This window comes from Symphalangus syndactylus, chromosome 18 (assembly GCF_028878055.3).
Source record: "Symphalangus syndactylus isolate Jambi chromosome 18, NHGRI_mSymSyn1-v2.1_pri, whole genome shotgun sequence".
NCBI classification, from domain to species: Eukaryota; Metazoa; Chordata; class Mammalia; order Primates; family Hylobatidae; genus Symphalangus; species Symphalangus syndactylus.
Genome location: NC_072440.2, coordinates 70,304,998 through 70,332,757, shown reverse-complemented (window position 1 = coordinate 70,332,757; position 27,760 = coordinate 70,304,998). Strand labels below are relative to the sequence as shown.

The 27,760-nt window shown below is 47.7% G+C and overlaps 1 protein-coding gene across 6 annotated transcripts in view; it reads left to right on the top strand.

Moving 5' to 3' along the window:
* The window catches only part of LARGE1 (LARGE xylosyl- and glucuronyltransferase 1), a 641,552-nt gene that overhangs the window by 591,914 nt on the left and 21,878 nt on the right, over positions 1-27,760 (top strand). For all 6 annotated transcript variants that reach the window (XM_055254495.2, XM_055254491.2, XM_055254492.2 and 3 more), the window contains 2 exons: positions 9,762-9,925; positions 21,294-21,572. In XM_055254495.2, coding sequence (XP_055110470.2) covers positions 9,762-9,925; positions 21,294-21,572 — 443 coding nt within the window. The remainder of the gene's footprint in view (positions 1-9,761; positions 9,926-21,293; positions 21,573-27,760) is intronic.

Sequence of the window (27,760 nt, the reverse complement as noted above, 5' to 3'; positions counted from 1 at the left end):
GCGGGCTCTTTTTTGGTTCCATATGAACTTTAAAGTAGTTTTTTCCAATTCTGTGAAGAAAGTCATTGGTAGCTTGATGGGGATGGCATTGAATCTATAAATTACCTTGGGCAGTATGGCCATTTTCACGATATTGATTCTTCCAACCCATGAGCATGGAATGTTCTTCCATTTGTTTGTATCCTCTTTGATTTCATTGAGCAGTGGTTTGTAGTTCTCCTTGAAGAGGTCCTTCACATCCCTGGTAAGTTGGATTCCTAGGTATTTTATTCTCTTTGAAGCAATTGTGAATGGGAGTTCACTCATGATTTGGCTCTCTGTTTGTCTGTTATTGGTGTACAAGAATGCTTGTGATTTTTGTACATTAATTTTGTATCCTGAGACTTTGCTGAAGTTGCTAATCAGCTTAAGGAGATTTTGGGCTGAGACAATGGGGTTTTCTAGATATACAATCATGTCATCTGCAAACAGGGACAATTTGACTTCCTCTTTTCCTAATTGAATACCCTTTATTTCCTTCTCCTGCCTGATTGCTCTGGCCAGAACTTCCAGCACTATGTTGAATAGGAGCGGTGAGAGAGGGCATCCCTGTCTTGTGCCAGTTTTCAGAGGGAATGCTTCCAGTTTTTGCCCATTCAGTATGATATTGGCTGTGGGTTTGTCGTAGATAGCTCTTATTATTTTGAGATACGTCCCATCAATACCTAATTTATTGAGAGTTTTTAGCATGAAGGGTTGTTGAATTTTGTCAAAGGCCTTTTCTGCATCTATTGAGATAATCATGTGGTTTTTGTCTTTGGTTCTGTTTATATGCTGGATTACATTTATTGATTTGCGTATGTTGAACCAGCCTTGCATCCCAGGGATGAAGCCCACTTGATCATGGTGGATAAGCTTTTTGATGTGCTGCTGGATTCGGTTTGCCAGTATTTTATTGAGGATTTTTGCATCAATGTTCATCAAGGATATTGGTCTGAAATTCTCTTTTTTGGTTATGTCTCTGCCAGGTTTTGGTATCAGGACGATGCTGGCTTCGTAAAATGTGTTAGGGAGGATTCCCTCTTTTTCTATCGATTGGAATAGTTTCAGAAGGAATGGTACCAGTTCCTCCTTGTACCTCTGGTAGAATTCAGCTGTGAATCCATCAGGTCCTGGACTCTTTTTGGTTGGTAAGCTATTGATTATTGCCACAATTTCAGAACCTGTTATTGGTCTATTCAGAGATTCAACTTCTTCCTGGTTTAGTCTTGGGAGGGTGTATTTGTCGAGGAATTTATCCATTTCTTCCAGATTTTCTAGTTTATTTGCATAGAGGTGTTTGTAGTATTCTCTGATGGTAGATTGTATTTCTGTGGGATCGGTGGTGATATCCCCTTTTTCGTTTTTTATTGCATCTATTTGATTCTTCTCTCTTTTCTTCTTTATTAGTCTTGCTAGCGGTCCATCAATTTTGTTGATCTTTTCAAAAAACCAGCTCCTGGATTCATTAATTTTTTGAAGGGTTTTTTGTGTCTCTATTTCCTTCAGTTCTGCTCTGATTTTCGTTATTTCTAGCCTTCTGCTAGCTTTTGAATGTGTTTGCTCTTGCTTTTCTAGTTCTTTTAATTGTGATGTTAGGGTGTCAATTTTGGATCTTTCCTGCTTTCTCTTGTGGGCATTTAGTGCTATAAATTTCCCTCTACACACTGCTTTGAACGTGTCCCAGAGATTCTGGTATGTTGTGTCTTTGTTCTCGTTGGTTTCAAAGAACATCTTTATTTCTGCCTTCATTTCATTATGTACCCAATAGTCATTCAGGAGCAGGTTGTTCAGTTTCCATGTAGTTGAGCGGTTTTGAGTGAGTTTCTTAATCCTGAGTTCTAGTTTGATTGCACTGTGGTCTGAGAGACAGTTTGTTAGAATCTCTGTTCTTTTACATTTGCTGAGAAGAGCTTTACTTCCAACTATGTGGTCAATTTTGGAATAGGTGTGGTGTGGTGCTGAAAAAAATGTATATTCTGTTGATTTGGGGTGGAGAGTTCTGTAGATGTCTATTAGGTCCACTTTATGTAGAGCTGAGTTCAATTCCTGGATATCCTTGTTAACTTTCTGTCTCGTTGATCTGTCTAATGCTGACAGTGGGGTGTTAAAATCTCCCATTATTATTGTGTGGGAGTTTAAGTCCCTTTGTAGGTCACTGAGGACTTGCTTTATGAATCTGGGTGCTCCTGTGTTGGGTGCATATATATTTAGGATAGTTAGCTCTTCTTGTTGAATTGATCCCTTTACCATTATGTAATGGCCTTCTTTGTCTCTTTTGATCTTTGTTGGTTTAAAGTCTATTTTATCAGAGACTAGGATTGCAACCCCTGCCTTTTTTTGTTTTCCAGTTGCTTGATAGATCTTCCTCCATCCCTTTATTTTGAGTCTATGTGTGTCTCTGCACGTGAGATGGGTTTCCTGAATACAGCACACTGATGGGTCCTGACTCCTTATCCAGTTTGCCAGTCTGTGTCTTTTGATTGGAGCATTTAGCCCATTTACATTTAACGTGAATATTGTTATGTGTGAATCTGATCCTGTCATTATGATGTTAGTTGGTTATTTTGCTCGTTAGTTGCTATAGTTTCTTCCTAGCCTCGATGGTCTTTACAATTTGGCATGTTTTTGCAGGGGCTGGTACCGGTTGTTCCTTTCCATGTTTAGTGCTTCCTTCAGGAGCTCTTTTAGGGCAGGCCTGGTGGTGACAAAATCACTCAGCGTTTGCTTGTCTGTAAAGTATTTTATTTCTCCTTCACTTATGAAGCTTAGTTTGGCGGGATAGGAAATTCTGGGTTGAAAATTCTTTTCTTTAAGAATGTTGAATATCGGCCCCCACTCTCTTCTGGCTTGTAGAGTTTCTGCTGAGAGATCAGCTGTTAGTCTGATGGGCTTCCCTTTGTGGGTAACCCAACCTTTCTCTCTGGCTGCCCTTAACATTTTTTCCTTCATTTCCACTTTGGTGAATCTGACAATTATGTGTCTTGGAGTTGCCCTTCTCGAGGAGTATCTTTGTGGCGTTCTCTGTATTTCCTGAGTCTGAATGCTGGCCTGCCTTGCTAGATTGGGGAAGTTCTCCTGGATAATATCTTGCAGAGTGTTTTCCAACTTGGTTCCATTCTCCCCATCATTTTCAGGTACACCAATCAGACGTAGGTTTGGTCTTTTCACATAGTCCCAAATTTCTTGGAGGCTTTGTTCATTTCTTTTTATTCTTTTTTCTCTAAACTTCCCTTCTCTCTTCATTTCATTCATTTCATCTTCTATCAGCGATACCCTTTCTTCCAGTTGATCGCATCTGCTACTGAGGCTTCTGCATTCTTCGCGTAGTTCTCGAAACTTGGCTTTCAGCTCCATCATCTCCTTTAAGCCCTTCTCTCCATTGGTTATTCTAGTTATCCATTCTTCTAATTTTTTTTCAAAGTTTTTAACTTCTTTGCTATTGTTTTGAATTTCCTCTCGTAGCTCAGAGTAGTTTGATCGTCTGAAGCCTTCTTCTCTCAACTCATCAAAGTCATCCTCCATCCAGCTTTGTTCCATTGCTGGTGAGGAACTGCGTTCCTTTGGAGGAGGAGAGGTGCTCTGTTTTTTAGAGTTTCCAGTTTTTTTGGTCTGTTTTTTCCCCATCTTTGTGGTTTTGTCTACTTTTTGTCTTCGATGATGGTGATGTACAGATGGGTTTTTGGTGTGGATGTCCTTTCTGTTTGTTAATTTTCCTTCTACCAGACAAGACCCTCAGCTGCAGGTCTGTTGGAGTTTACTAGAGGTCCACTCCAGACCCTGTTTGGCTGGGTGTCAGCACCGGTGGCTGCAGAACAGCGGATTTTCGTGAGACCACAAATTCAGCTGTCTGATAGTTCCTCTGAAAGTTTTGTCTCAGAGGAGTACCCGGTTGAATGAGGTGTCAGTCTGTCCCACTGGGGGGGTGCCTCCCAGTTAGGCTGCTCAGGGGTGAGGGACCCACTTTAGGAGGCAGTCTGTCCGTTCTCAGATCTCCAGCTGCGTGCTGGGAGAACCACTACTCTCTTCAAAGCTGTCAGTCAGACAGGGACATTTAAGGCTGTGGAGGTTCTCGCTGAGTTTTTGGTTGTCTGTGCCCTGCCCCCAGAGGTGGAGCCTACAGAGGCAGGCGGGCCTCCTTGAGCTGTGGTGGGCTCCACCCAGTTCGAGCTTCCTGGCTGCTTTGTTTACCTAAGCAAGCCTGGGCAATGGCGGGCGCCCCTCCCCCAGCCTCGTTGCCGCCTTGCAGCGTGATCTCAGACTGCTGTGCTAGCAATCAGCGAGACTCCATGGGCATAGGACCCTCCGAGCCAGGTGCGGGACACAATCTCCCAGTGTGCCGTTTTCCAGGCCCGTTGGAAAAGCGCAGTATTAGGACGGGACTGACCCGATATTCCAGGTGCCGTCTGTTTTCCCTTTCTTTGACTAGGAAAGGGAACTCCCTGACCCCTTGCGCTTCCCGAGTGAGGCAATGCCTCGCCCTGCTTCGGCTCGCGCACAGTGCGCTTCACCGACTGTCCTGCACCCACTGTTAGGCACTCCCTAGTGAGATGAAACCGGTACCTCAAGCAGAAATGCAGAAATCACCCGTCTTCTGTGTCGCTGGGGCTGGGAGCTGGAGACCGGAGCTGTTCCTATTCGGCCATCTTGGCTCCACCTACTAGTGGCCATTTTCACATGATGAGGACCAGCTACTTGTCTGAAGTCTCATCAAAGAAGGACCCATTTCTCCATACACATTTGCCTACCCACGCTCACACCCGTACATCCACACACATTTCCACTGTCTTCTTCATTGAACTGGAAGCCATTCATTCTTCTGAACATATTAAAACAGAAACCAAAACCAAAGAAAAAAAAAAAGCCAACCCTGCTCTTGCGCAGGATTTTGTAGATGTTTAGTCTCCAGTGGAGGATCATTTCTTGTGCTCTTCTGCAGTGTGGGTGAGGGAGTTTAGGAGCATAGAGTTGGTTACGTTTTCTCCCGGGAGGCAACATTATGGTTTATAGGCATATTTCGGGCCGTCAAGGAGAAAGCCAGGGGGACTCTCTCTAATATTCCCGAATCAGAAGGGCCACCCTGGCTCATCCAGCCCCTGCCATCCCTGCCCACCAGGCCCTTGCCATACAGTCTCCTTCAGGTGAGGTTTGAGGACAGAAAGTGTCCACGTAGGTCTCTTCAGGGGCCCAGGTGTTTCCCTTTCCTGTGATAATCGCTATGATAATAGGTGACATCTGTTGAATGTTTTCTTCAACTGCTGTTTTCTCTATATGCAGCATCTTTCAGAATCCTTCTATAACCCTCTGGGGTAGTGAGTATTGTCATCCTCATTTTACAGCTGAGGTCCCTGAAGCTCAGAAAGGTTAGGTCACTCACCCGCTTACCTGAGATGATCCAGGCAAGAGTGGGTTAGAACCAGTAACCTTAGCCACTGCGCTGCATCTGCGTCTTCACACGAGGCCAAGCAGGCATCTTTCCTGAAGCAGCAGCGTGGTGGTGGAGGGGCACAGATCCAGGTTTGACACCTCCACCCTTCCCAACTGTTGGATGAGGCTGCCAGTGACTCACCGGGGCCTCTGGGGAGGAGAGGAAATCACCTATACCCAACACCTTACGTGGAGCTTGGCACATGCTTGTTTGCTTTCCAAAAGCTTTTCAGCCGTCACTGACCCTTGGATGCAAATATTGAAGCAAATCATGGGCTGAAGAATGGGCTTATTGATCACCTTCTGTGCATATAATTAGAGGACACAAAAGGAAAATTGAAAGGATAGTCTTAACTTCACAGTGATTACAGGTTTTTTGTATACAGCAAATATTTTTCAGGCATGCAACACATGATATTGAGCACCTGTCACAAGCCAGGCACGGTGCTCAGGACAGTGGTAAAGTGTCACAGTCTCACCGGGAAAGTTGCCCTTAAATAATTTCTGTTCAAGTTGACAAGTGCTTTAATGGAGTTACGAATTGAGTGCTCTTGGAGTGCAGAGAAGAAACGGATCGCTTCTACCCAGCAGGATCCGCAGAGGTCTCATAGAGCAGGTGCCATCTGGCCTGAATCTTGAAAGGTAAATGGAAGGTTTTTTAGGTAGAGGAGAGTGGAGTGGAGTGAAGTGAGGGAGGGCGTTCCCGAGAGGGAAGAGCATGGCACGGAACAAAGTCACGGAGGTGTGAGGGAAAGGCAGGTTTCGGGAGCACAGAGACTAGTGATGAGGCCGCAGAGTGTGGGGGTGAAGGGTCAGAGAGAGCAGCCCATAATTGTCAACAAGGAAATCTGGATTTAATCATACAGGTCAGAAGGAAGCAGTGGGGTCATAGATCTTAGATGGAATGAGAATTTCAGCGTCCTTGTCTTATATTAAACTGTTGGCATGGTGAGAATCTTCAAATAGGCAAGGACAGCAAATTGACTTGAAAAGCTGAATATCCCTAATTGCATCCTTTTAACAGTTAAAAATTTTAGAGATAGCTGAGTGTCTCACAGATCATTGGATCTCAGCCAGTTTCCCAAGCTGCATTTGGAAATATGCAAGTACATTTGGAGCTCCACAGGGCTGTCTGGAGAATGCTATAAGCATTTGGTGGGCAGGAGCTCGGGAGGTTGATTGTCCTTCAATATGTGGGACAGGTCCCCATAATAAGAAAGTGCTCCCCACAAAATACCAATAGCACTCTGTCAGTATCTATTGCTCAAAACCAGTAAGACCTCAGTGGCCTTCAAGAAGAAGTATTTATTGGCCTGGCATGGTGGCGTATGCCTGTAATCTCAGCACTTTGGGAGGGTTGGGTGGGTGGACTGCCTGAGGTCAGAAGTTCAAGACCAGCCTGGCCAACATGGTGAAGCCCTGTCTCTACTAAAAATACAGAAAGTAGCCGGATGTGGTGGTGAGCGCCTGTGATCCCAGCTACTCAGGAGGCTGAAGCCACAGAATTACTTGAACACAGGATGCAGAGGTTGCAGTGAGCTGAGATCGTGTCACTGTACTCCAGCCTGAGCAACAGAGCTAGGCTCTGTCTCAAAAAAAAATAAGTAGTTATTTATTGAGGCAGCTGGGCTGGGCTGGCTTTCATGACTTGGGCAGTTGGGGAGGAGCTGCTCTGCTCCAGATGTCTCATCTTCCAGCAAGCTAGCCTCGGCATCTTCTCATGGCAATGGTAGGGGTGCAAGAAACACTTTCTCTTGAGGTCTTAGCCTCAAGACTGGGACAATATTACTTCCCCTGCTTTTTGTTAGCAAAAGTATGTCATGATTCTAGCCCTTATTCAAGGCTAGAGAAATAAACTGTGCCTCTTTAGTAAGCACCACTGCAAAGGGCAAGGATATCTGGGGTGGCAGAGAGTGGGGGAGAGAGAAGGAATTGGAGCAGTTAATGCCATCATCTTCCATAGCACACATCTTGAGAAATAACGCCATCAAGTAATCTGTCAAGGCAATGGTCCTAACAGGTACAAAGCAATACAGAAGCAAGTTAATATATTTTCTTGTCGACTGCTACACTGTTGATTTGGTGATTTAAAAAAGTACACCTTCTTGGAAAAACATTCTATGATATTCAGCTAGGTTGGTAACCCTTGCCATGTAAACTTTTGTCTGTATTCTATCGTGTAATAGACAAGGCTGATTTAACAGAAAAAAAAAAAAAATGGAACCAGCCCTCCTGTGACCTTTGGCAAATTATCATTTTTTAAAAGTTGATTGTTATGGAAATACAGATTGCCTCCAACAAGTCCTCCCGTTCTTTTTTTTTTTTTTTTTTTTTTTTTTTGAGACGGAGTCTCTGTCGCCCAGGCTGGCATGCAGTGTCACGATCTTGGCTCACTGCAACCTCTGCCCCCTGGGTTCAACAAGTTCTCTGCTTCAGCCTCCCGAGTAGCTGGGATTAGAGGTGTCCGCCGCCATGTCCGGCTATTTTTTTGTATTTTTAGTAGAGACAGGGTGTCACCATCTTGGCCAAGTTGGTCTTGAACTCCTGACCTCGTGATCCGCCCGCCTCAGCCTCCCAAAGTGCTGGGATTACAGGCGTGAGCCACTGTGCCTGGCCAAGTCCTCCCATTCTAAGTGCACAGTTTGTTGAATTTTCACGAAAGTGCACATCCATGTACCCATCGCTCCAGTCATGGTAGAACAGGTTTCTGTCTTTCCCAATCCTCTCTTGTCTCTTCCCAGGCCCCTCACTCCCCTACGCCACACGCCCTGGTCCAATTTTTGTCACTGTGGATTAGCTTTTTGCTAAGTTGTGTCACTTTTTAATTTCAGTTCTTCATCTGTAAAACATACATCATACCTGCCTGGTAGGGGTTCACATGAGACCGTGTCTGTTGGGCAGCTGCAGATTTGCACATCTGTGTATCTGCCTCTGCATATCTGAAATGTTATCTCCTTAGCTCCCTGTCAGCAGGTGTGCCTGCTCTTTTCACAAGTTGGTGAAGGAAGAGAGAAGTACAGCTAGTTAAACAACTTCTACAGGCAGATTAATGAAGTAAGACTTTCAGAGAGTTCAAAGAAAGAGAAGAGAAAAAAGTACAAGTGCCAAGATTCTGATTAAACTTAGGTGAAATGAAAGGAAAAGAGTTTCTGTTTTGTTAATGTGCTAGTTTTGTTTTGTTTTGTTTTTTTCCGAGACCTAGTACAAAGATTGAAATCAGTAGCTCTAGGGAGAGAAAAGCGTCAGGCCATACAGAGGTCCTTGTCAGTTTTGAGCATTTTCTTCTTTGGGCGTTTTCCTGTGTTATTTTTATTTATTTTATGATGATGATGTTTTTTTTTTTTTTTTTGAGATGGAGTCTCACTCTGTCACCCAGGCTGGAGGGCAGTGGTGCGATCTGGGCTCACTGCAACCTCTGCCTCCCGGGTTCAAGAGATTCTCCTGCCTCAGCCTCCTGAGTAGGTAGGATTACAGGCGTCCGCCACCATGCCCGGCTAATTTTTGTATTTTTTGTGAAGACAGGGTTTCTCCACATTGGCCAGGGTGGTCTCGAACTCCTGACCTCAGGTGATCCGCCCGCCTTGGCCTCCCAAAGCGCTGGGATTACAGGAATGAGCCACCGTGCCCAGCCCGTTTTCCCGCGTTATTTGAAATTGTTATGCTGAGTTGTCTAGGGAAACATTTCTCATTTGATTCTAAGGAGTTTATTGTTGGTTATATGTTTTTCAGTGAGCACCACCTTTGTGCTTAGCTAAGAGGGGACTCATGTCTCAGGTGTCAAAGGCATCCTCTTTTTTTTTTGTTTTTTTCTTTGTTTGTTTTTGTTTTGAAACAGGGTTTTGCTCTGTAGCCTAGGCTGGAGTGCAGTGGTGCCATCTCAGCTCACTGTAGCCTCCATGTCCCGGGCTCAGGTGATTCTCCCACCTCAGCCTCCTGAGTAGCACTACAGCCACACACCTCCATGCCCAGCTAATTTTTCTATTTTCAATAGAGACGGGGTTTTGCCTTATTGCCCAGGTTGGTCTGGAACTCTCAGGCTCAAGCGATCTGCTCGCCTCGGCCTCCCAAAGTGCTGGCATTACAGGTGTGAGCCACCACAGCCAGTCCCCAGGCATCTGATTTTTACCATCACCTTTTTGAAATTAGATTAAGTCGCAGAGGGAAATAAAAGTGGTGATCCCTTCCATGTACGTCTGACCCATCAACAACGTCCTGATGGGTAATAAACTCAGGGGAGGGCAGGGCTCAAGGGGCAAGCTCATGGGCCCCCTCAGACCTCTTCTTCACGTGCCCAAGCCCTCTCTCCTACCCTGCAGCTCCAGAAGCAGCTGTCTGAGCTGGACGAGGACGACCTGTGCTATGAGTTCCGGCGAGAGCGCTTCACTGTCCACCGCACCCACCTGTACTTCCTGCACTACGAGTATGAGCCTGCGGCAGACAGCACGGATGTCACCCTGGTTGCTCAGCTGTCCATGGACAGGTATGGCAGACGGCCTCACCCACCCCAGTCTCCTCACCGTGGCTCTTTGCATGGAGGATAGAGAATGGAGAAGGGTGTGCTCACTTCCGCAGTGCATATGCTAAAATTGGAGGATGGAGCAGGAAGAGGTGGTGCACAGGCTTAGAATATTGAAGCCTGGGCCGGGCGCAGTGGCTCACACCTGTAATCCCAGCACTTTGGGACCCCCAGGCAGGCAGATCACAAGGTCAGGAATTCGAGACCAGCCTGGCCAACGTGGTGAAACCCCATATCTACTAAAAATACAAAAATTAGCTGGGCATGGTGATGTGCGCCTGTAATCCCAGCTACTGGGGAGGCTGAGGCAGGAGAATGGCTTGAACCCAAGAGGCAGAGGTTGCAGTGAGCCAAGATCGTGCCACTGCACTCCAGCCTGGGTGACAGAGCAAGACTCCGTGTTAAAAAAAAAGAAAAAAAGAGAGTACTGATAAGGGTGAGCTGTGTCACATCCCTACCACCTCCCCAGCACCGAAAACCAAGGGCTCTTATGTTATCGTTGTCTGCAGATAGATGAAAGGATCGATTCTTAAGAAGTAGAGCCCTACTCAAATTACCTCAGGAAGAGGGAGAGTGGGGAGACTGGAGCCACAATTGCGGCTGGAAAGCAACGCTGTTTCTTTTCCTTCTATGTGTATTGATGAAACAAACATCCATCAAGCATTTCCAGGCAGTACTGACATGAGCCCCGCCCTGATGTAGCTTACAGGCCAACGCACTGCTTCTCAACCTTCTCCAGGGAGATTGAATCACCTCAGGAGTTGTATAACACGTTCACGTCCAGGCTCCCTTGCAGAGCAGTTAAGTAAGGACCTTTGTAGGATAGAGCCCTTGGCATTGTTTTGTTTTAAGCTTATAACGTGTAGCCAGGGCTGAGAATATGGAGCTAGTCACATAAACAGCAATACACGCCTCCCGGGTTCACGCCATTCTTCTGCCTCAGCCTCCCGAGCAGCTGGGACTACAGGCACCCGCCACCATGCCCAGCTAATTTTTTGTATTTTTAGTAGAGATGGGGTTTCACCTTGTTGGCCTAGATAGTCTCGATCTCCTGACCTCGTGATGCTCCCACCTCAGCCTCCCAAAGTGCTTGGATTACACGTGTAAGCCACCACACCTGTCTTAATTTATGTATTTTTAAAAGCATCTCTGGCTGCCAAGAAGTGAATGGATTTGAAGCCCCAAGGTCACTCAGCCGGGGCTACATGGCTTTTCTATACCTGGCCATTCCAGGTGCCCCTTCCCACCTTGTCTGACTGGCTTCCGCTTCAATTTACACATGGCCCATGGTGGCTGCCCTTGCCCCAACTCCCTCTCGTGTCATCCCCCCTCAGTTCCTACAATTAGGAAGGAAGTTTGATTCCTCATTCTGTCTTTTGAGCCACATCAGAGATGCCTATCCAGCCTATGGGTGAGATTCCATGGGATTGTTCCAAGGATTAAATGAGCTAATGCCTGTATGGTGCCAAGAACAGTGCCTGGCACATAATACGTGTTCCATAAATGCCAGGTGTTATTAGTCATGAATGACTGAAGAATGGACAAACTGATGAAAGAACAAACACCTGGACGCAAAACCATTTTCATAAAGGCACCTGAGAGCTCCAGGAAGTGAGAGGAACCTGGCGCTGGAGGCAACGTGGAATAATTCATGTTGAGGGTGGCTCGGGGAAATGGATTCCTTGCTCTGTGAGCAAATGACCACATGCATAATTCAATGGCTTCAGGGGCTGGCGGTCTCTTGGGGATTCACAGGCTCCAAAAGAACTTGGAGAAAGGCCACTGGGACTCCCGTGCACAGAGAACTTGCAGATCCTAGCAGGTAACAGGTAAAGGCAGCGTGGGACAAAAGAGCAAGGGACAAGCACGGAGGCTCTAGTACCAGGTCCATGCTTGACCTGCTGTGAGGCCCCAGCGAGCCCTGTCCCTTCTTGGGGCCACAGTTTCCTCATCTCCATATCCACGTGATCATTCAGCAAATACGGCTCACCATTCTGCACCAAGCACTTAAGGGGGAGGTGAATATGTGTTGAAAGACCTATCCTTGTCTTTAAGGAGTATGCAGCCTGTGTGGGGCTCAGGCACCCCATTCGTTTTCTGTTGTGAGGTGACAAAGTACCACGCATTGAGCAGCTTAAAAAGTACACCTTTGTTACCTTGTGGCCACTAAGTGGGTCAGGAATCGAAGATGTTAGCAGGGCCTTCTGCCCAGGGTCTCAGAACTGAAATCTCCAGCGATTATCCAGGGCTGGGATGTCATCTGGGGATTGGCATCCACATCCAAGCTCATTTGGGTTGGAACAGAATTCAGTTCCAGGATGGAGGTCCCATTTCCTTGCTGGCTGTTGATGGGTGTCCCCCTCAGCTCCTCGAAGCCACTCTCAGTTCTTAGCCATGCAGCCCCCTCCCTGCAGGGCAGCCCACTTCTTCAAGGCCAGCAGGAGAATCTCTCTGGCCCATGACCCCGGAGTCTTCTATAACATCACATGATCACAATGTGATATTCACAAGCCCTGCCCACCCCAGAGGACAGTTACACAGGGCATGTCCACCAGCGGGGCGGGAATCTGGGGGGCCCTCATAGAACTCTGCCTGCCACTGACAGGTAAACAGGTCTACAGTAGAATGTTGAGTTCTGAGTGTCGTGCAGGAGGTGCACCGATGCTATGAGAGCCCACAGAGATGGAGAAAGGAAGAGGCAGGGAATGTGTCCGAGCGGAGGCAGCACCTGACTTGAGTTGGAGGCTGGGTAAACTGACAGTAGAAGGCACAGAAGGAGAGAAGGAGGGCTCCCTGAGGTAGAGTGTGCAGCATGTTCACGGGACAGAGAGGAAGTCAGGCCCAGTGGGGAACACAATAGTGAGGTATGATTAGGGCTTAGGGTGTAGGAGGGAGAAAGAGGAGATCAAATACACATGGCCAGGTAGGCAAGGGCTGGATCACAGAGGGCCTCAGGGAAACCAGGGGAGCTGGCCAGCCCTTCCAGCTCAAATCTGGCATCCTGTGTGGGGCTCCATAGGGACACCCAACTAGTGTCCCAGAGTCATCCCTAAAATTCTCAAGTCCCTTTGGCTTCTCACTCAGATTTCAGTTGGGACACCCAGGCTCCCCACCACTAAGCAGCCACATCAGGAAGCCACCTCACCACACAAGTCCCTCTTTTCACATGTGTGTTTCCTTCTCCTCCATGGCATTTATAGTAAAAAGAAAATCGAATACTCCATATCAGTGCTGAATGATGGTCTAGACTGGGCTCTTTTGACTGCACCTGGCCCCTCCCGTGAGCTACCTGAAACTCAGGTACTATAATCCGTGCAAGTGAGGGGGTTTCACTTAAAGCCAGGTGCCCGTCTCTCCAACCATCACGGGCTCTCGGTTGCATTCAGGCCTCCTGATAATGCATTCAGATTATCAGCAAAATATTCTGAGTCAAGATTAGTGGCCAGTGGCTATCAAAGAAATCTGATATACTTTCTAATCAAAGTAAAGAGTGGCATAAGAGTGAATGACACTTGGTCCCTGGAGTCAGGCACTGTGGGTTCTTTGTTGCCCTGTCACTTTGTTTTTAGACAAGTCGCTTAACTTTTTTTTTTTTTTTTTTTTTGAGACAGAGTCTTGCTATGTCTCCAGGCCAGAGTGCAGTGATGCAATCTCGGCTCACTGCAGCCTCCACCTTCTGGGTTCAAGCGATTCTTCTGCCTCAGCCTCCCAATAGCTGGGACTACAGGTGCTCACCACCACGCCCAGCTAACTTTGTATTTTTAGTAGAGACAGGGTTTCACCATATTGGCCAGCGTGGTCTCAATCTCTTGACTTCGTGATCTGCCCGCCTCGGCCTCCCAAAGTGCATCACTTAACTTCTTTACGCCTCAGTTTCTTCATCTGTGATCTGAAAGGGATAATTATATCATTATCCTCATCCCTAAGGTTGTTAGAAAGATCAAATGAGAGAAGGCATGCCAGTGCTTAGTCCTGACATACATTCAGAGGCTCCCAGAATGACACCAGTACTGTTGACCAGAATCTTAATATTTGTGATATTGGGTAAAGCACTAGACGGAAGGACAGATAGCTCCGGGTTCAAATCCCACCAACTCATTCAATCCTCAGCTTGTGTTCTGGGCAAGTCACTTAACATCTTTGGGTTTCCGTTTCCTCCTTCTATAAAAGAGGGATAAAATTACTTGCCTCATAGGGTCTTGTTTAGGAGCAAATAAGAGATCCTCTATAAAAGCCCTGAGCACATATTTGACATCCAGTGAATACTGGCTAGATCTGAACATCCTTACAAAGGCATGTGCACATGATAGTTATTTAGGAGAGATAAAGTGGTGTAGTAGAAAAGAAAAAAAAAAAGCAAGATTTGGATTCAAAGTACACTTGTGTCACTTCCTAGCTGTGTAAGTTTGAGCAACTTACTTAGCCTTTTTGAGCCTCACTTTACTCATCTATGAGATGGTGATAATGTCAGATTCACTGATTATTGTCTGCTGAAACCCATCCTTCTGTATACACTAGTTAGCAAGAAGAGAATACAGACAAAACTGAGTGCCTCCTTCTATTGCCGGCGGGATCCATCCTTCTGGCCTGGGCTGCTGACACAATCCATTTAAAAGAAAGTCCGGGGCCGGGCGCGGTGGCTCACGCCTGTAATCCCAGCACTTTGGGAGGCCAAGGTGGGCGGATCACAAGGTCAGGAGATGGAGACCATCCTGGCTAACACAGTGAAACCCCATCTCTACTAAAAATACAAAAAATTAGCCGGGCGTGGTGGCGGGCACCTGTAGTCCCAGCTACACAGGAAGCTGAGGCAGGAGAATGGTGTGAACCCGGGCAGCGGAGCTTGCAGTGAGCCGAGATCGTGCCACTGCACTCCAGCCTGGGCGACAAAGCAAGACTCACTCTCAAAAAAAAAAAGTCCGGGCCCCACTCACATCTGCAGCAAACACCAACCATAGCGGTCTTCCCTTCAAAGCATGGACAGCTCAAGCATAGCAGACATACGATACCCACTCCTGTATTGTGACATGTATCACCATCAGGACAGTATCTCAAGAGAACCCAAGGGATTCCAAGCCCTAATGAGAGGTGCTTAGTAGGCCGCAATTAAAAATTATAAAGCGGCACTGCAGGCTGATGAAGAATGGTAGAAATACCTGCAGCCACTTGCACTCTGTCAGCACCTCCGATTATGATGCAGCATGCTGACTGGTGCCTGCTAGATTGATTTTTAATTTAAGAAGCGTTTCAGATGTGTTTGTAAACCTTCGAGTCAGAAGTAGGCCCTACGTGAATGCCACAACGAATTAGGAGAGCCGGCCTTCGCACTCCCGTACCCAGCTCCCTCTGGAATTCCGTTCAGAAAGAATGAACGTTGCAACCATGGCCGTGAAGCCAGGAGATCTGCTTCTCCTTCAGCAGCTCAGCACCCTTCCCTCCCCTCCCAGCAGAAGACACCAATGGCAAAGGGACAGAGGGTGCTGATCACGAGGGGGTCACCTATCTTCTGACACCTGGCCAGGGAGAGCCTAGTTCTTTAGTGTGTTTTTGACAAAGATGTTAAGTGTTGACTACAGTTGCAGGGCCTCATGGGGATGACAGGTCACTTCTCTGCTCTCTGTGAGTAAAGGAGAGAGAATGGGCTGGGCTCACAGAGCCCCCCTCTTTAGAACAGCGTTGCTTCAAGCCTGCTGCTGGGACCAGCAACACGGCATTGCCTGGGAGCTTGTCAGAAATACAGATTCTCAAGCCCCACCCCAGACCTGAACCAGAATCTTGTAAACAAGCTTACATTCGAAAGCATTGACCGTTCTAGAGCGTGAAAGGTAATTTTTTCTCCATGTAACAGGCAGAGTGATGTTTTAAAAATGTAAATCAGGTCACATCATTAAAACCCTCAGATGACTTCTTGTTACATATGGAACAGTGTCCCACCTGCCTGCTGTGGTCTTCAAGGCCCATCCAGCCTGGCATCTGTACAACCCCTGACACCTTCATCTCACCCCTGCCCCTCACTGTCCTGTGCTGCACCCACACTGGTCCTGTTTCTTCCTGCTGGAACATGCTGAGCCCATTGTTACCCCGAGGGCCATCCCCTCTTCTTGGAAAGCTTTCCCCCCAGACTTTTCACACCACCAGATCCTTCTCATTATCTGCTGTATCAAAATGCCAAAAATTATTTGATAAATAAACAATGGAAATGTATGTATCACAGTGCTGGAGGCTGGAAGTCTGAGATCAAGGCTTCGGTCGATTTGGTGTCTGGTGAGGGTGCACTTCCTGGCTCACAGAGAGTGCCTCATTACTGTGTCTTCACATGGTGGAAGGAGCCAGCTAGCTCCCTGGGCCTCTTAAAAGGGCATGAAGTCTGGATGCGGTGGCTCATGCCTGTAATCCCAGCACTTTGGGAGGCCAAGACAGGCGGATCAACTGAGGTTAGGAGTTCAAGACCAGCCTGGCCAACATGGAGACACCCCGTCTCTACCAAAAATATAAAAATTAGCCAGGCGTAGTGATGCACGCCTGTAGTCCCAGCTACTTGGGAGGCTGAGACAGGAAAATCATTTGAACCTGGGAGGTGGAGCTTGCAGTGAGCCGGGATCGCACCACTGCACTCCACCCTGGGCAACAGAGTGAGACTCAGTCTCAAAAACAAAAAATGGGCACGAATCTCATTCAAGAGAGTTCCACCCTCATGACCTAATCACCCCCCTAATGAAACCTCTGGTTTGTCAATTGTCTTTTTCCCCCCTAGAATAAAAGCTCCTGAAATAAAGGCGCCTAGGACCCTTGCCTGTGTAGTATACCTGATGCATTGGAAATAACAAATATTTCTTAGGTGAAGACACGTTTCAGAGGCAGAAATAGAACCTAAGGAGGAAATTACAGCTATTACATACCAAGTACCTGCTGTACGTCTAGCTTTGCACCAGACACTTTGTGTCATTATCTCATTTAATCCTCAAATCCAACTGGATGTTAACTGCTTCACAAACTGCCCTGAGTCTTAGCAGCTTAGTACAAGAACTGGAATGAGCTTGTGATTGTTTGGATTGGCAGTGTGGGCTAGACTCTGCTGGGCTCATTCGTGGGTCTGCCATAAGCTAGGTAGCTTTTTGGGGGGTTGTCTGGCTATCAGCAGGGACCATGGGAACACCAGGGCAAGATGGTGTAGGGTTAGTTCACATGGCAGCAGGCACAAGCCCATTATCTCACCTCTGCTCATGTCACACTTGCTAACATCCCATGGACCAAAGCAAGTCATGTGGCCAGAATTCACGTGGGAGATTATTTCCAGAGGGTATGGATAGAGGGAGAGGGATGATTGATAGCTATTTTGTAATCTACCAAGGGCATTATTATCCCCAAAATACACGTGTGGAAATTGAAGCTCAAAGAGCTGTCACTTGCCCAGGAATACTGACACAGCTCAGAGGACAAATCCAGGCCTGTCTGACCCCAAAACCTACAGTTGCAAGCTGTGTGATATGCTACGCAGCCTGCCTCACGGGCAGTGCAGCAGATTAGAATGGTCCGCCTTGGTGGGTGTGAGTTCCCCATCCCAGCAGACACTGAGTGATCACTGCCTGGGCTGCTTAGTCCCACTGATGCTCTAGAATTCCTTCCAGCCCTGGTCTTCTGGGTTTCTGACCTGGCCATCTCCCTACCTGTTCCTTTATGACTACAGAGACTGCGTGAGGCTTCCAGCTGTAATGGGACTCTCTGGAGTAGCCCCCGCCTGTTTCTAGATCTGCCAGACATTTCTGAGCCTTTGCCCACCCCTCCCTAGATGAAGCAGTGGTGGTCTCCATGGGGAAGTGGGAACCAGCATGGGACAGAGACAGGCCTTCTGGGTTTAGGGTGAGCTCTTCCATGGACTCATCCAGCAAAAGAAAAGCCTGGCCACAGAGCTTGGCATCAGCTAGAACTGCACGGGGACGACCCTTAGGGAACACATGAGGGGAGAGAACCTGGGAGGTGGAGGTTGCAGTGAGCCGAGATCGCACCACTGCCTCCAGCCTGGGCAACAGAATGAGACTCAGTCTCAAAAAAAAAAAAAGGAAAAGTAAAAGGGCACAAATCTCATTCGTGAGAGTTCCACCCTCATGACCTAATCACCTCCCTAATGAAACCTCTGGTTTGTCGACTGTCTTTTTTCCCCCCTAGAATAAAAGCTGCTGAAATGCAGGTGCCAAGGCCCCTTGTCTGTACAGTATATCTGATGCATTGGAAATAGCAAACATGTATTAGGTGAAGACATGTTTGAGAGGCAGAAATAGAACCCAAGGAGAGGGCCGAGGGGATTGTGGAACTTTGCGACAGATACCAAGAGGGACTGAGGAGGGGAAGGAGTGGGGAGGCCTTGACACTGGGAGAAGAACACACTCTTACTTGGGGAAACACGCAGTGAAGCAAAGATATTTGGGAACTTTGTTCTCAGCCTAACCCTAATCCATAGTAAATAATGACCTGGACCCGGGCTTTGGGGTGAGGTAGACCCGAATGTGAATCTATGTCCTTCACTTTGTAACTGCGTGACTTGAAAGAAGTTATTTCACCCCCTTAAGCTTCCTTGCCTGTAAGATGGTGATGACAATCTCAACGTTATAGTTACTATGAGAATTAAATGTGATAGCCACAGTGTGGCAAAGCCATGACAAGCAGCAGGTAAAGGGGGAGATGGATGAGATCATGATCACACTTTAAATATTACCATCATTATTAGAAACCTCAGTTTGTCACAGTTGTTCAGGTCCTGGCAGAAAAGTTGGTTCTAAGGGACTAAAGATTGGAGGGATTGGGGCTGGGGGGCATAGAAGCAGCAGTGCGTTGTGTCACCATTCCGTCTCGCTTGTGGAGGTTCCACAGAACAACATCCAGCTGTGTTATCTATAAAGCTCACCTTATTTTTCACGTGCACAGCACCTTTCTTCTGAGAACCTTGAGTATTTTTTCTCTATTCTTTTTTTTTTTTTTTTTTTTTTTTGAGACAGAGTCTCACTCTGGAGTGCAATGGTGCGATCTCAGCTCACTGCAACCTCCACCCCCCGGGTTCAAGCGATTCCTCTGCCTCAGCCTCGCAAGTAGCTGGGACTACAGGCGTTCACTACCACGCCTGGCTAATATTTTTGTATTTTTAGTAGAGTTGGGGTTTCACCATGCGGTCAGGCTGGTTTTGAATTCCTGACCTCAATGATACGCCCGCCTTGGCCTCCCAAAGTGCTGGGATTACAGGCATGAGCCACTGCTCCTGCCCTCTCTGTTCTTACCCTAAACTCTTGGCTGAGCTTAGGAGAGGGACTGTGGCAGGTCATGGGGCAGGGGAGGGGTTCCTTTCTTGGAAAGCTGAGACACAGAGGCAAAAACCAAGCCAGTGGGAGAATCCTGAGAAGTGGTGCTCTCTTCATGCCCAGCCAAACCTCCCTCCTCCCACCCACTTCCTTCAGCAGGTCTCATGTCTACATGCTAGAAATTATTCTTGCCTTTTGCTCTCCAATTCTCAGAGGATTTGTACAAATGGCCCTCTCGTGAAGCGCAGAGTCCCCCACATTTGCAGAAGGTGAAACAAGTGCAGGAGGCATAATTCAAAATTCCAGATCCTCAGAGCCCAGGAGAGGGCAAGCCCTCACAGCAGAAGCCTAGCACAAAGTTCAGTGCAATTGGGTGTCATGGAGAATGCAGTGCCTTTTTAAGAAATGGCTCTGGTCGGCCGGGCTCGGTGGCTCACGCCTGTAATCCCAGCACTCCGGGAGGCCGAGGCGGGCAAATCACAAGGTCAGGAGGTCGGGACCATCCTGGCTAACAGGGTGAAACCCCATCTCTACTAAAAAATACAAAGAAAAAAATGAGCGGGGCGTGGTGGTGGACACCTGTAGTCCCAGCTACTTGGGAGGCTGAGGCAGGAGAATGGCATGAACCCAGGAGGCGGAGCTTGCAGTGAGCTGAGATCACACCACTGCACTCCAGCCTGGGTGACAGAGCAAGACTCCGTCTCAAAAAAAAAAAAAAAAAAAAAAAAAAAATGGCTCTGGTCAATTTGGTTAGCAAGCATTGTAATGGATGAGAAATGGAGAGCATTTTGCACTGGTTGAATATCTTATTCCTCCCTGTTGAACGAGGAAGCAAATCTGGGCAGTGCCAATTCACAGAATTACTGAGAGGAAACTCTGGAAGTCATCAAAAAGGCCGTTGAAACGAGATAGGTGTGCCCATTTCCTTTTGTTTAGAAGCATGGAAATGCATGGAATCGATTTCCTGGTAATCGTCCGAATAAAGTGGGCATTCTGACCAGGAGACTGCTGATGACATACCTCTTGCCGGGTAAGGAAAAACAAGTCAAGTAGGCTTTTGCTGTTTCTTAGCCATAGATTTTATGCACCAGACACTTCTAACGCCTTTGAAAGAAAATATCTTCATAGATTTATCTTCAGACGTTTTTGCAGCACCCTCTCTGTTGCAAACCCCCACACACACACCTTTTATTTTTTTTTTTTCTGTGGGCTCTTGTTTATCCCCCTCTCCCTGGCTCAGCATCTCTGAGGTGCCTTGCAAAGTTGGCTGGCGCCCTGGGGTAGTAAGGGCTCTGAAGACAAGTGATGCAGACAGCGTCACCCCAGGTAGACTTTTGTTTCCAACATTCACATCGTTTTATATTCCCTTTTTTAATGTTATTCTTTTCTCCCTGACTCCAAGGTCCCATCAGGGTACCTGTCTACACATGTCTGGCCTCTAAGTGTAAGAGGCAGAGCTGACTGAATATACGGCACCTCCGTTCCTCCATCAGGAAAATGGGGAGAGTGACAACTGGTGCTCGAGGTGATTGAGAGAATTCTGGGAAGCTCCTGGCACTTTGCAGCACATCTGTAATTACAGTTGTAGCTCTCGTGTTTACTGTTTATTTTACCTTTCCTTGTAACTTAGTGGCCTGTAAGTTTGTCTAAGTCCTCTCTGGCTGGTCACTGCCTTAGGAGATCAGCAGAGCTGTTTTATACCTTTGCGGAGAGAGAAGTGTAGGACTTTGGGGCTGGAAGGGAATCTTCAGATCATTTAATATACTCACCACCTGGCTTTGAAAGGAGGAGTCTGAGACTTATAGTGGGATATGAGTTGATATCGCATGTTCAATTAGAAGCAGGAAAAGGCGAGAACCAGCAAGGTAAGTGTTTTGATGCCTGTTTTATAGGTAAAGGAACTGAGTGAGTCACGTTGAAAGCAGGAATTTGATCCACAGCTGGTTGATCAAGTGTCACTGGAGGCAGAGCCCCAAGACAGGCCGGGCAGACGATGCATGGATGGCCCGCGTCCCGCGGCTCACCCTCCCTCTCTCTTCCAGGCTCCAGATGCTGGAGGCCATCTGCAAGCACTGGGAGGGGCCCATCAGCCTGGCCCTCTACCTGTCAGACGCCGAGGCCCAGCAGTTCCTCCGCTACGCACAGGGCTCCGAGGTGCTTATGAGCCGCCACAACGTGGGCTACCACATCGTGTACAAGGAGGGCCAGTTCTACCCCGTGAACCTGCTGCGCAACGTGGCCATGAAGCACATCAGCACTCCCTACATGTTCCTGTCTGACATTGACTTCCTGCCCATGTATGGGCTCTATGAGTACCTCAGGTAAGGGCCTGCAGGGGCCTGGCCATCAGGCCAGGAGGCATCTAGGGCCATGCGGTGCCAGGACCAGAAGGCCCTTAGGGTCATCATCTAGTCCCAACAGGTTTCTTGTCCAGATGGGGCAGCGGAGACCCAGAAAGGGGAAGGGACCTGCCCACAGCCACCCAGCAATAGAGTTCTCAGTGAACAGACTGAAACCTGAGTTTGCAGAAGGAAATGTTGATGGCAGAGCTTGGCCCAGGGAACATCTCTTTTTGTCTGCCAATCTATTGCTTTTTCTGTAGCATCTGTGAAAACATACCCTCCTCAGGCGGGCGTGATGGCTCACGCCTGTAATCCTAGCATTTTGGGAGGCTGAGGCAGGCGGATCACGAGGTCAGGAGTTCGAGACCATCCTGGCCAACATGGTGAAACCCCCCCCTCTCTACTAAAAATACCAAAAAAATTAGCTGGGCTTGGTGGCACGTGCCCGTAATCCCAGCTACTTGGGAAGCTGAGGCAGGAGAATCACTTGAACCAGGGAGTCGGAGATTGCAGTGAGCCGAGATTGCTCCACTGCACTCCAGCCTGGAGACAGAGCAAGACTCCATCTCAAAAAATAATAATATTAAATAAGAGAAAACATACCCTCCTTCTTCTGGTTTTGGACCAGACAACCTTCATATAACCCAAGAAAGTCTTCTAAACAAATCTAAGTGATGATGATGCCTAGTGCTTATGGAAGTGTTTGCTGTGCGCTAGGCACTGTTCTGAGTGCTTGACAGGTAGGATCTCATTTCCTCCCCCAAAGTCCCTGCCATGGGTAGTATTATCACCTTCCTTTTCTAAATGGGGAACTGTGGGACCGTGACCAGGAGCCGTTGGCCCGGAGTTACTCATCTAGTAAAGGGAAGCTGGGGTGGAAACAGCCAGTCTGACTGCAGAGCCAAGTGCATAACCACCATCACAACTGCTTCTGTGAATCTCCAGTGTCCCTTTCCAGCTCCCCCCACATCGTGGGACGGGGTGTCAGCAGCTGGAGAAAGCACTCGGCTAATGGAAGGTTTAGATGGCTGCGTGAAGAGTGTGTTTATTACAGAATAGTACACAGTTCGGACTGATAGGAGGCATGGAAGTCATATGGCCCAAAGGTCCCATTTCACACATGAGAAAACTAAAGTCACACGGTATCATGATCCAATGACGTTAAAAAAAATCCTTTATTTACTGTCATCAGTCAGCATGAATTATGCCTATACCGAGTGAGTACCTGCCTGGATCCAGGTATTATGAGAGGTGATTTGCATATATCATCCCACTGGTTCTAGACATCGAACCCCAGAGGCAGGTATAGCTACCTGCATTCTACAGGGAGGAAGAGTGGGGCTCAGAGACGCAAAGTAACAGTTCAAGTCCAGAGAGCTCGCGCCAGGGTGTGAACCAGCATCTGCAGCCCCAGGTCTGCCGGTCACGCTGCTACACATTGTTGGGCTGCGCTGGGGTTTCTATTTGTCCCAAACCAGGCAGGGTCTGATTTATTTCTCTCTTGTTCTCTTGCTCTTCCTCCCTCCCTCTGACTCTTTGTCTCTTAGTATCTTTCTCTTACTACCTCTGTCTCTTTCTCTCTTAAAAGAGCTTCTAGGAGTCTTTAAACCTTCAGTAGGGAAGCCAAAGCATAGGTTTAGCCTGTGTACCCTCCGTGCCCTGAGCTGTCTGGAGCAAGGTTAGGCAGCCTGTGTTCTCTCTCCAGCTTCTGAGTCCATGTCCTTCCAGGGACATCTCCGGGTTTCCTAGTGTTAATCCCTCCCCTGGGGCGGGAGGAGTCCCTACCAGACTCTGTTAAAAACAGTAGGGTGAGTAACCCCTAGGCAGCATGACCCTGAATCAGGGATGGGAGGTGCTGGGGTACCCAGCACCATGAGCCTCAACCCCTGACCAGCCAGGCTGCAGAAACGGAGCGCTCCCTCCAGCCCCAGCACCTGTGCCAGTGCCTGCTGGGTCTTGGAATCCAGTGTGTGGAGCCAGGGTGCCCCCATGTGGCCAGATGGCGCTTGCAGCCTCTGAGCCCTGCAGATTCTGAAACTTGGGCAGCTTGGGGGATGACAGGCTCCCAAGGGAAGACAGACGATGGGAGTGAGTGCCACCCTAGACCAAGAAAAGAGGCTTCAGGATTGGACCCCTGCCCACCCTCCACCCCTCTGGGACTCTTCCTTCGCTCCAGCCAATTGAAAGTGAGCTGGCCCCATATGAGTCTGTGGTCTCTACTTTCCCTATGCAAGGACTGTTTAATTATTTGACCTCGTGGGCATCATGTTTTAAAAAACAATACGTATGAACAGGCTGGGTTTTTTTTTTGTCTTCCTATGTTTTATTGATTAAAGACATCTTTAATCACTGCTAAAGACATGTTTAATTCACTGCTAATCCAGACCCTACTTGATGTGAGGTAACTAGTGTGCCCTTCTACTTAGCATTTGCTTAATGCAGAATCACTTGAGGTGGTAGTTGGCCTTAGCCACCTTATCACAAGAAGGTATGTGGTTCCCCTCAGGGGTTTTGAAATATTGCAAATTGCTTTTAAAACTTTATTGCCTTCTTCCCAGACTTTTCCCAAGAATGCTGAGTACAATTCAATAGAGAGACCAGAGCCCTGGTCTCAGGAAGCCAGTCATCTCTCCACACAATTGTGCAATTATTGCTTTAGGGAGGCAGGGAAGGTTACTAGATATTCATATTTTTCAAGAGGAGTTGGGAATCTGGATTTTCATATAAAATGTTTTTTTTAATGTTGGCAACTAATTTTTAAAAATTGTTTTTAGATGATGATTTGGAGCAAAAAAATCGTTTCAAATGCTGTTGAGGCCGACCAACTATGTCTTCAGGCTGCCTTGACCCCTCACACCCCCACCCCAAACTACCAGAGTGTAACCTCTGACCTAGGCAATTCCTAGGCACCAAAGTATTTATGAGAATCAATGAGGAATGTCATTCTCTCGGAAGCCCCAAATAAGCAGGCACTGGTCTTTTCATATGAAGGAATCATATCAACTTACCCTTGGTTTCAGGGACATTTTTTCTGGTGAGTAGACGGATTCATTTCTGACCCAGACGTTACCAGTGGATGCTCCTTGTGCACACCATAGCATCACTGGTGTGAGTTGAGGTTAAGGGTGCTGTTTGCTGTGGCAGCTGAGGACTCCAACGAAGCCCCCAGACCCTTCTAGAAACTGACTTCCTCAGCACTGATCTCCCACAAAATTCTGTACCCAACCTCTGTCAAGATACTAATATCGGCCAGGTGCAGTGGCTAACACCTGTAACCCAGCATTTTGGGAGGCTGAGGTGGGAGAATCGCTTGAGCCCAGGAATTCGAGACCAGCCTGAGCAATATAGTGAGACCCCATCTCTACAAAAAATTTCAAAAATTGGCCGGGCACGGTGGCTCACGCCTGTAATCCCAGTACTTTGTGAGGCCGAGGCAGGTGGATCATGAGGTCAAAAGATCGAGACCATCCTAGCCAACATGGTGAAACCCCATCTCTACTAAAATACCAAAAATTAGCTGGGCATGGTGGTGCACACCTGTAGTCCCAGCTGCTCGGGAGGCTGAGGCAGGGGAATCGCCTGAACCCTGGAAGGCGGAGGTTGCAGTGAGCCGAGATCGCGCCACTGCACTCCAGCCTGGCAACAGAGTGAGACTCCATCTCCAAAAGAGAAGAGAAGAGAAAAGAAAAGAAATTGCTGAGCATTGTGGAGCACGCCTGTGGTTTCAGCTCCTCGGGAGGTTGAGACAGGAGTGTCGCCTGAGCCCAGATAGTTGAAGCTAGAGTGAGCCATGATTGTGCCACTGCACTGCATCCTGAACAGCAGAGCAACACCCTATCTCAAAAAAACACATTTTTTAATTATTAAAAATGATGACAGTTACAAGTTACTGAGCCCTTACTATGCGCCAGAAACCCTGCCAGCTGCACTCGGTCACTACCTCTGTTCTTCACACTGCTGTTTAAGGTAACTACCATTACAGGTGACCAAACTGAGGCCCCAGAGAGGTTAAATGTTAACATTAGAGGAAGAGGAAAGCAGCCTTCCTCTATGCCAGCCTGCTCACTCTGTCGAAGGGGCCAGGTTACTCCCAAACCCCCAGGGTACCAAAGCAGGCTGACCAGCAGCCCTCGGCTTGTACCCCCAAACACTGATTTATATCACCTTTTTTGGGGTTCTACTTGGTTACCAAAAAATGTTCAGCGTGTTAGCTCTTTGAGCAGTTGCTTAGCAACCAGCTAATATTACAGCCAAAACAAACGGATCAATTGGAAAATAATGGAATCAGCTGTATGCATGGACAATATAGCTGCAGCGTTCCACTAAAATCTCCTTCCAGCCCCTTCATCTACTTTTTCTGAAGAATGAGCTCCTGGATGTTCAGCTTTCACTCTTGATCTCGGAAACGTCAGGCGAAAGTCAGCGGGGCATGGCAGAAGTTGCGCAGGCTTGCCTTTGAAACCAGGTTCCACAACACTAATCGAGGGCGTGACTTGGAGCTGCTTGCTTCATCTCCCCATTCTTTCACTTCCTCGATTAATATAGGAGCTAATGATAGCCTCCTGTGGGGCTATGGCGGGTGCCCAGCGGGAGTTCATTTTCTGCCCCTTGGCCTATTCAGTATTGGACTTCTGTACTAGGCCCCTGCCCCAGCCCAACCCTTGCCATTGCAAACTCTGCCACCTTCTGTGCAGCCTGGGTAGCTTCTTGTGACCATCTCAATTTTTTGTCTTTCTGAAAATGAGAAACTATATTGATACCCATTCTTTCAAAAACTGTGTAGTGAGCATCTACTGTGTGCCAGGCAGTATGCTGCATTGCAGGTGATGTTGCTGTCTCTGGGGGTCATTCAGACCTGCTTTTCATTGCAAAGGACTCTCCCTCCCCTTTCCCTTCCCTCTTTTCCCCTCCCCTCCACTCCTTTCCTTCCCTTCCTTTCTTTCTCTCTCTCTCTCTTTCTTTCTCTTTCTTTTCTCATTTTCTCTCTTTTCTTCCTTTTTTTCCATGCTGCTTCCTCTCTCTCTCTATCACTCTGTTGCTCAGGCTGGAGTGGAATGGTGCAATCACGGCTCACTGCAACCTCAACCTCCCCGGGCTGAAGCAATTCTCCCACTTTAGTGTCCCCAGTAGCTGGGATTATAGCCATGTGCCACCACGCCTGGCCAATTTTTTTTTTTTTCACCATTTGTAGAGACAGTGTTTCACTGTGTTGCCCAGGCTGGTCTTGAACTCCTGGGCTCAAGTGATCTGCCCTCCTTGGCCTCCCAAAGTGCTGGGATTACAGGCAAGAGCCACTGCTTCCGGCCTCTCTCTCTCTTTCCTTTTTTCTTTCTTCCCATCTTTCCTTTTTCTTTCCCTTTTCGTTTCTTTCTTCTTTCTTTCCTTTACTTCTTTTTAGACACAGGGTCTTGCCCTGTCACCCAGGCTGGAGTACAGTGGTGCAATCATAGCTTACTGCAGCCTCAAACTCCTGGGCTCAAGCAATCTTCCTGTCTCAGCCTCCCAAGTAGCTGGGACTACAGGTGTGCACCGCCATGTCCAGCTAATTTTTTAATTTCCTTTTAGAAAAATAAACATAACCCAGACCATATTGTCCAGGCTAGTCTCAAATTCCTGGGCTCAAGCAGTCCTCCTGCCCCAGCCTCCCACAGCCCTGGGATTACAGGCGTGAGCCACTGTGACTGACCGATGCTGAGTACTCTTTATTTAGAATTTATTTGACCTTGGGAAAGGCACTTAACCTCTCTAACTTGTTTTATCTGTGAAGTGGTAATCATGCTGCTTTTTGAGACCAGCCTGGCCAGCATGGCAAAACCCGTCTCTACTGAAAAATACAAAAAAATTAGCCAGGTGTGGTGGCACGTGCCTATAATCCCAGCTACGTCAGAGGCTGAGGCAGGACAATTGCTTGAACCTGGGGGGCAGAGGTTCTTAAGGAACTGAGAAGATTAGAGCTAATAGTATTTGCAAAGCACCCAGGAATGCCTGAAACATTCTTTGTTTCATGCATCTGCGTGGCCAGGCACTGTTTCAGGCGCTGGGGCTAGAACAGCGAACAGGGGAGACAAAGTTCTGGCCCTCAGGTTTACAGCCTGGTGGTCATTGCGGCCGTATGTGCCATTGCTAGCATCGGGATTCACACGGATACAAGGCTGAGAGATACAGGA